The sequence below is a fragment of the Apis dorsata genome, unplaced genomic scaffold (genome assembly GCF_000469605.1).
Source record: "Apis dorsata unplaced genomic scaffold, Apis dorsata 1.3 scaffold_269, whole genome shotgun sequence".
NCBI lineage: Eukaryota > Metazoa > Arthropoda > Insecta > Hymenoptera > Apidae > Apis > Apis dorsata.
Genome location: NW_006263547.1, coordinates 734,852 through 744,125, shown reverse-complemented (window position 1 = coordinate 744,125; position 9,274 = coordinate 734,852). Strand labels below are relative to the sequence as shown.

General features: G+C 19.2%; 3 protein-coding genes across 8 annotated transcripts in view; 2 read left to right on the top strand and 1 right to left on the bottom strand.

Moving 5' to 3' along the window:
* Positions 1-338: 338 nt before the first annotated feature.
* Positions 339-3,472, top strand: LOC102673520 (acyl-CoA-binding domain-containing protein 4). 4 transcript variants are annotated; one of them, XM_006616672.2, is made up of 7 exons: positions 339-447; positions 539-691; positions 1,825-2,018; positions 2,101-2,263; positions 2,412-2,551; positions 2,681-3,037; positions 3,123-3,472. In XM_006616672.2, the coding sequence occupies exons 2-7, from the start codon at positions 631-633 to the stop codon at positions 3,258-3,260; spliced, it is 1,053 nt and encodes a 350-aa protein (XP_006616735.1). In that variant the 5' UTR covers positions 339-447; positions 539-630; the 3' UTR covers positions 3,261-3,472. The 4 variants fall into 4 exon arrangements, with proteins under 4 accessions (XP_006616735.1, XP_006616736.1, XP_031366775.1 ...); XM_006616673.2 differs by having other exon boundaries at positions 397-538; positions 616-691; XM_031510915.1 differs by having other exon boundaries at positions 429-447; positions 616-691.
* A 1,228-nt stretch (positions 3,473-4,700) lies between these two features.
* LOC102673374 (prostatic acid phosphatase-like) lies at positions 4,701-7,150 on the top strand. The gene is made up of 7 exons (XM_006616671.2): positions 4,701-5,108; positions 5,293-5,391; positions 5,562-5,984; positions 6,070-6,193; positions 6,268-6,479; positions 6,550-6,730; positions 6,829-7,150. The coding sequence occupies exons 1-7, from the start codon at positions 4,959-4,961 to the stop codon at positions 6,951-6,953; spliced, it is 1,314 nt and encodes a 437-aa protein (XP_006616734.1). The 5' UTR covers positions 4,701-4,958; the 3' UTR covers positions 6,954-7,150.
* Positions 7,151-8,645: 1,495 nt separating this feature from the next.
* LOC102672494 (protein Malvolio) overlaps positions 8,646-9,274 on the bottom strand; it is a 9,807-nt gene continuing 9,178 nt past the window's right edge. For all 3 annotated transcript variants that reach the window (XM_006616662.2, XM_006616664.2, XM_006616663.2), the window contains exon 12: positions 8,646-8,844. In XM_006616662.2, the coding sequence (XP_006616725.1) occupies positions 8,778-8,844 (67 nt within the window). In that variant the 3' untranslated portion in view covers positions 8,646-8,777. The remainder of the gene's footprint in view (positions 8,845-9,274) is intronic.

Sequence of the window (9,274 nt, the reverse complement as noted above, 5' to 3'; positions counted from 1 at the left end):
TATTTTTTTAATTATATTGTTCTTATAGTATTTTTTATTAAAATTTATAATAGTATTTTTTATTATAATTTATTTTCAATCAAATAGACATCTAAATTTAATAATTATTCATAAAATATAATTGGATAATAAATTATTCCATTCTTACCTAATAAATAATAATAATTACATGATTACAATGGAAAAAAAGTATTAATTATATGAAAGAAATATTTTTTATTTTAATCATTATTTAACAAAACAATAAAACTTAAAAAATGAAATAAACAATTAGCATATTGAAAATTTTATGTCTTCTTTTAAAATTAGTAATTAATAGCAAACTATAAAAAGAAAGGGTTAAAAATTTGTTGACGATCATTTAACGCGCATGCGCCATTATATATGTATGATCACCGGACGATCGCCAGTCATCAATCGGTGATCTGTCATCTTCTATCGTTATAAGTAATTTTTAGCTATTTTTAATTTAATTCAGAAAACATTAAATTATTTTCTTACAATTAATAGTTTGAAAATATATTTCGAATATTTCAAGGTAATAGATATTAACGAAGAAAAGAAAAACATCACAAAGTGATCAAAAAGTGAGTGTGAATATTTATCTGTTCAAAGTCAGCGGATTTTGCCATGACGACAGAAGAACAATTTCAAGCTGCTGTTAATGTAATCAGGAATTTGCCAAAAAATGGTAAATTTTTTCAAGTATTCAATTTTTCAATTATAGTAATGTTTGATTTTTTGTTATGACTATTTTTAAAAAATAAAGTCATAACATTGTTTATACATTATCATATTTAGTATAAAATACTTTATAAAATTGATAAAACATAGTAAATTTTTATTTTTTCTTTTTTTTTTTTTAATTTTTTATTTTTCCTTTTAATTTCAATTTTTTTTTATTCCTTCGAAGTTTGTTTAAACTGGTTATTTTAATCAGCATATACATAATATGCACTCATTAAACCATTCGTACAAAGTCCAATTTGACGATTCAGAATATTTATTTCTTCTTTTCATTAAAATTATTGATATTTAAATTTATATCTTAAATTTTAAACAACAATAAAATATGTTTTTTATTAACCGTAATTTATTATTATTTATTATTATTATATTTATAATTTTTAATTTTTAATAAGTATAAAAATTATTTGTAACTAAATATACAATAAGGATTTAAAATTATCATTTTCTTTTTATCATGTAATTTATGGTATAATATATAGTATTTGTAATTATTTACTTAATTAAATTTATTTAATTAAGAATTCAAATACAATAAATTTGCTTTATGAATTTTTATTTTTTCTTTTTTTTTTTGGAAATCTTTTATTATTTTGTAAATGTAAACTAGATTGTTTGAATGCAATTATATTAAATACATTTTTAGTACTATTAAATTCATAAATATGCATATGTTACTTTCCATTTATTACATGTGAATGTATAAGTGTTCTCATTTCACTTTCTAACAGAGTAGAATGGATGAATTGCAGTTTGTATTTAAAATTAGAATGTTCTTTATAAACACAAATATATTTATGATTTGTCTCTCTTGAGTTGTATCTCTTATTAAAAATTTATATTATTAAATATTTAAGATTTTATATTAATCAAATTTAGTAAAATATTAAATATAATTAATATAATTAAATTTAATAAATTATAAAAATTTATTCAATATATTCATATTTTTATAAAATTAATGATAATTTAATAATAATCTAATATAATCTAATATAAAATTTATTAATATACTATTTGGTTTTCCAATTAAAAATTCTACAATAAAATTGTTAAATATTAGTCTTTTAATTTCAGGAGCATATCAACCTAGCAATGAAATTATGCTACGTTTTTATGCATATTATAAACAAGCAACAGAAGGACCATGTCAACAACCAAAGCCAGCTTTTTGGGAAGTGGTTAAAAAAGCAAAATGGGATGCTTGGACACGTTTGGGAAATATGAGTAGAACAGAAGCCATGAATAATTATGTAGAAGAATTAAAAAAGGTTAATTTTTATATTATATTCCAATAAATATTAAATATTATAATATCTAAAAATTAGTTAACATTTATTTATAATTTAACAGATTGTAGAAACAATGTCTTATACAGACAAAGTAGCTAATTTTTTAGACAGTTTAGATTCATTTTGCGAAAGTGTTCCACCTGAAGATTTGGAATTACTTCTTGGTCCTGTATTAGAACGTATGCGTTCACAACCTGGAATACCATTATCTGGTTCTCCTTTAGGTTTGTATTATTTATGAATAGAAATACTATATTTTATTTTTTATTAATTATCTAATAATTTAACAATTAATGTTTAATATTTATATATAAGAAATTCAAAATAATTTAATTTTTACAATAATTTTTGCAATAATTTCTATCTATATAGCATCAAGAGAAACATCACCACATAGAGTTTGTAATATAACTCGGCACATTGCAAGTAGTTTAGAAACTAGCCCAGCCACTAGCCATGGTACAAGTCCACCTGATACTGATGGTGAAGAAGAATTTATAGATACTGTTGAAGTAAGTACTATAAATATTATAGACAATACATATTAGATATTTTTTATTTTCATATAATATAATTGAAAAATTATATTTTCTTTTATATATATCTTTTTTATATATATCTTTTTTTATTTATATGTATAGTCAGCTCCAGAACGAATACAAAAAGATACAATAAAAACCTCTAATATTATTCAGAAAATGACTAATGGCTTAAATATTTCTACTGAAAAAATTAATGAATTAATTCCTCAAAAAGAAAACTCTTCAGAGTTAATTAATGGATACACTAATTTAAATGGTTATACAGAATCATTAACAGAGAATAAACAAGAAAGAAATAAACAACGGATTAAAAAAGATGAAAAATCCAATGATGAATTTTTTAATCAAATAGCTACAACTATGCAAAATTTGCAAAGAGATTTAGATCGAATAACGACCAGAGTACGCAGTTTAGAAGGACAAACATTACAGGCATTGGCACCATCAATAATACATGTAAATAAAATAAAATAAAATTTTTATTTTATTTTTCGCTTATTACGATTTACTTATTCACTTATACACATATATATTTTTCTAGACACAGCCTACTTTATATCCAGAATGGTGGCCTTTACCAGAATGTTCACCGCGATTATTTACTATCTTAATCATATGGCCGTTTATAACACAATTTTTGATTTCTTTAATACAACGTTATCGTCAACGAAGGCTGTGATTTAAATATTACCACTATTTTATTCAAAGTATATTCCATTATTTAATATTAGATAATGAATTCACATTAATGTTGAATTCAAATAATATAGACATTTTCTAAGAATTATAATTTAAGTAAATTTCTACAATTTAAATGCGTATTTGGCCGAAACTGCGATTCGTGTAGATTGCATTTATAAACGAATAATCAATCGTATAAAAGTTTTAAAATTTGTTTTTTATAAACTATTCACATATGAATGTACAGTAACTGTACAGAAATGTTTATTTATTTTAAATACGAAAGAATTGATGAGAGTTTGATTGCTCTCTGTATGTTTATATATTAAAAATTAATGAATTAATTTAATATCTAATTTGTCCAAAGATATAATATGCTTATAAAATCAGTTAAATGAAAAATTATAAATATTTTGCTTAATGAAATCAGTTTCTTCAGAAATGATAAAAATATTTAAACTGTATAATATTAATTAGAAACACATTTATAATATTATTTATAAAAAAAATATATTTTTTTTTAAATATTCAAAATATAAAATATAATCTATAATAGTAGTATATAGACAATAAATGATAGTAACAAATAATAAATGAACTGAATTATAAGTCAATTGAAAGATTTTTCTATATTAATAATTTTCAAATATATTATATCTTTGAACAAATTATAATTTACATGTATTATAAATAGTAATATGTATTCATATATTGTAATATAGACAAAAAGATTATATACAAATTTTATATTGTACATTCAGATTAAAGATAGAACAAAGATAGAATTAATTAAAATATGTAATTTTTTTAAAAGAATTTATAATTTACTTTGGATTTTCTTATCAGTATCATTATTACTCAATGATATTATAAAGTTTACTTTTTTCAATGAATTTTAAATTAAAAACAAATATATTACAAAATTGTGTACAAATGTTGTATAAAAATGTATAATTTTTAATTATATTTGTAATAATTATTATTTGTAATTATTTTTCACTTTATACAATCTCAATAAAATATTTCAAAACACTATAATTTTCATTTTTTATTTTCTTAAAATTATAATTAATTATAATTAAATATGAATTTATATATATTTTTTTATAATTTTTTATTTCTATTAATACATATATATATTTATAAATAAATTGTTTAAATGAATTAATGAATTTTAATTTTTCAAAACAAAAATTCATACAAAACCTTAATTTATCATATAATTATTTACAATAATACAAATTGTTTGTATATCTAATCATTTCTAATCATATAATTTTATTTCAAAATATTGATAAAAAATCAAGTAGATATGTAATATAATTTATGAATATTTATAATTACAATTCAATAAATATTTTATTCTCATAATTCACAAGAATTTAAAGTTAGAATGAAAATAAAATTAATTGATAAAATATATTTTTAACAAAGATTTCAAATATGAGTACCACTGTAAAATAACCTTGTTCTTATTTTATATGAATTAAGGATCGAGCCAATATTGGCAACAACGAAATGTTAGTAATTTTGTAACATTAGAATTTTTTTTATATTGCTCAATTTAATTTTTATATGTTTACAAAAGTGATAAAATTTCTGACGAAAGCAATATACGATACATATCAAATGTTAGAATACATAGTATTCCACAGGTTGTGGTAATCAATAAATTGTTGCTTTATTCAATTTTTACATGACGTTTCTTATTAGTGGTTCGAAAGCGAAAAACCATATAATTAAAAATATGAATAAAAATTTGCTTGTCATCGTTTTAACATTTTTTATTATGAATCTATCAAACGCTCAAGATATAGATTTGGGAATTATTGTTTTTGCAAATGTTGTAAGTTCAAAAATATTTTTTAAATAAATAATATTTTATAATAAATGATATTTTATATATTAATTATTTGTATTACAAGCATATATTTATTTTTTATCTTGTTTATAATGCGATATGTGAACTAAATAATATAATAATAATTATTATTATTATCTTCTAAAAATAGCTATAATTTCTTTAATAGTTATATAGACATGGAGATAGAACACCTATAAGATCTTATCCAAATGATCCTTATAATAATGAAAGTATATGGCCAGTTCCATATGGCCAATTGACAAATGTAAGTAATTGTTAATCTTAATATATACATCAATTTTTATTTTAAATAACTCTTTTAACAGAAAAAAATATTAATTTTATAGTACATTATTTTTACTATGTTCAATCTTTAATTTTAAAATCTTTCTAGAATATTATTTCTTACAGTAATATTTATTAAATTGTTTATAGATTGGAAAGGATCAACATTTATTACTTGGTCGTTGGATTCGTAAACGCTATTCATATTTATTAAATGAATTATATTCTCCATATGATATTTATATTCAAAGTACTGATGTAGATCGTACTTTAATGTCAGCAGAATCACAACTTGCAGGTTTATATCCACCAGTTGGTAAACAAATATGGAGTAATATTAAATGGATGCCTATTCCAGTACACACTATTCCAGAAGATAAAGATCATATTTTAGCTGCTAAAAAATATTGTCCTAAATATGATTATGAACTGGACAAAGTTCTTAATTCTCCAGAAATAAGAAAGATGAATAAAGAAAATAAAAAATTATATGCATATTTGACAGAAAAAACAGGAAATAAGATTTCATCTCTAAGATCTGCTGAACAACTTTATGATACCCTATTTATTGAGGTAAATTTTTATTTTCTAAATTATTTTTTTTCCTAATAAATAATTCTATTTGATATATTCTATATATTCTAAATTTGCATTATAGAATCTTTATAATAAAACATTGCCAGAATGGACAAAATCAGTATTTCCAGATAAACTTAAATCTATCGCTGAAAAAAGTTTTACAACTAGTGCCTATAATAAAATTCTTCAAAGATTAAAATCAGGTAATATTTGTTTTTATTGTATCTAAAAAGTTTAAATCAATTTTATACTATAATGTGAAAGATATAAAAAACAGGATCATTACTTGGAGAAATGATAGATCATATGGAAAAAAAATCAAAAAATGCCTTAGTACCTGATAGAAAAATATGGATGTATAGTGCTCATGATGACACTTTAGCCAATATGTTAATGACTTTAAATCTTTTTGAACCACATTGTCCACCATATACTGCTACAATTTTGATAGAGTTAAGAATAAATTTAAAAAATCAGTATTTTGTAACGGTAAGTAAAATAAAAAGAATATGAATAATATAAAAAATAATATAAAATTGTTGATTGATATTTTTTATAGATATATTATAAAAATACTAGCGAAGAACCAAAACTTTTGACACTCCCTGGTTGCATTACGTTATGTCCCTTAAATCAATTTATTACATTAACAAAAGATGTTATACCTATAAACTGGGACAAAGAATGTACAATGGATTGGGAACAATTTGAATATAATATAAATACACCAGCAGTTATTGGTAAATTTCTAAAATAATATAAATATACTTTTTATTAGAAATAATAATAGAATAATAGAATAAGTTTAATCATTTATTTAATCTTTATTCTATTTCAGTAATATTAACATCTTCTATACTGATGTTACTTTTATTAGTTTTATTTATAATGGGCTTTATTTATTGGCATTATAAACGAGAACATAATCAGTATTATCTACGATTAACAACAGATCCTATATAATTGGATATAATATTGTGAAAAAAAATAATTGACATTATACGTGAGCGTTTTATTATTATTATAATATCAATATTTTCGTAATTAGATAATTAACAGAATTAAGATAAATTATAAAACTCATATTTAATTTTATAAATATTAAGAAATGAATTTATAATACGAAAAATAAGTCTGATAATTATTTTCACAAAATATTCGAAAAAAATTTTATATATTTTATGATATTTGTACTTTTTTATTGATGATAAAACATTTCAGTTTATAATTAAATAAGTGGAATAAATCCATAATTATTTGTAAATTTTAATTGATAAAAAAAATTATATATAATGTTCGTATAAATTGTTGAAAACAAGGCTGTTATAAAACGGTATTTCTAATAATTTTTAGCTTGACAGAAGAATAAAAAATCCTTAATAATTTTTGTGATTATAAAGTGCTATATTACTTAAATTGATATTAGTGCTATATTACTTAAATTGATTTTTATATATAATATGAATTTAAAAAATTATCTGATGACCAAAATAATTTACACATTAATTCTGAAAAAATTAAAGTGTTAATTAAAATAATTTTTGTAAAAATGATATCACGATAAGAAAAAATGAATTTTAAAATACATATATTAACTCAGGGTATCTTAGTTTTTATTTTATACTAAACAAATATATTCATAAATATTTGAAATTCAAAAAAAAAAAAAATAAATAAAATATTTTAAAGAAATTAAATTTGCAATATTTTAAAGGAGTATCTAGTCATAACATATTAACTTAATCATTAATTAAAATTCTATTTGTTATTAAATATATGTAATACATTTACATGGATATTATTATAATTTATTGTAAATCGTATTTTTTGAATAAGAAATACAAAGTAAATTAGATTTAGTGAAACAAAAAGACAATATCTTAGAGAAGAAAAAGAGAAGTTACGTCCTATTTTAATCAAATAGATTATACTCTAAGAATTTTTCAATTTTTAAACTGAACTATTTTATCACTATATTTTGTTGTTCGATATTATATAAGCATACAAATATAAATTGTATTCTATTTAAAGTATTTTTGTGACGAATAAAATAAGTATTATAAACGAATTAGTATTTTTATATTTATATTTTAGTATTTTATATTTTTTATATTTTTAATAAATATTTCTTTCTTATTATAGAATTTTTGAATTATAATAAGAAATATACCTTACATATATTATATGAGATCCATTTTCATTGATAATTAATAATGAACTGATTCATTTTCAAAACAATATTGTGTATACTTTAAGCATTTTTTAGTTTAAGATTAAATAATCATGATATATAATTTTATATACAAAAAAAAAAATTTTTATCATCTCTAAAAAAAATAATATAGATAATAATATAAATATCATTACATGTACATAACATACTCACTGATTATATTTTATATTTTTATTTTTTAATTATTTATTTTTATTGCTTCTTTTTTTAGATATCACAGTTCTTATATTTCAAATATATTTCCATTTATTTAAATTTCTTAATTATAAAATTTTTCAAATTTTAAATTTGATTGCATATTTTATTAACTTTTTTTTAAAAAAGATAATTATTTTATTTGTATAATAATTAAATATATATATATATACACATAAATATATGACCATCTCATATCTCTTCTTATCTCTATGTTAAAAATTTAATTAATTTCAGTAAAAAATTGATTTATAGACATATTTATAATTTTTAATTTTATATAATTCTAATAAAATTTAGCAGTACGAATCACGAGTATTAATTATTATTTATCACGTTTTATTTATAATAATATTCTCTCAATATTCTGGTATTGTAGTAAAGTTTCCAGACCAATTTTCTTGAATATTAAATGCCGGATTAGACCTAAAACATTAAAAAAATAGATAATAACTAGATTAATTTTATTAATTAGATTAATAAAATAAAAAAAAATATTTGAAATGTTATGATAATTTAAAAAAATTATTTAAATAATTGAAATAAAATATATAATAAATATATAATAAATTTAATTAATACTTTATCATAAAATTATAATAATATTAAAAACTATCTATATTTAAAAAAATTTTAAAAATCTAGTTATATATTAAGCTTGTGCTTGCATTTGTTAAAGTGTATGTGTTGAAAATGAAAAAATATTTAATCATGTGATAAAATGATTTATTAATAAAACTATGATAAATATAGACAAATGATAAATATAAAATAATTAATAATTTTGAATACAATATATTTTATTATTGTAATTATATTTAATTATTAACTTTCTATTTTATAATTTATAGCAAAT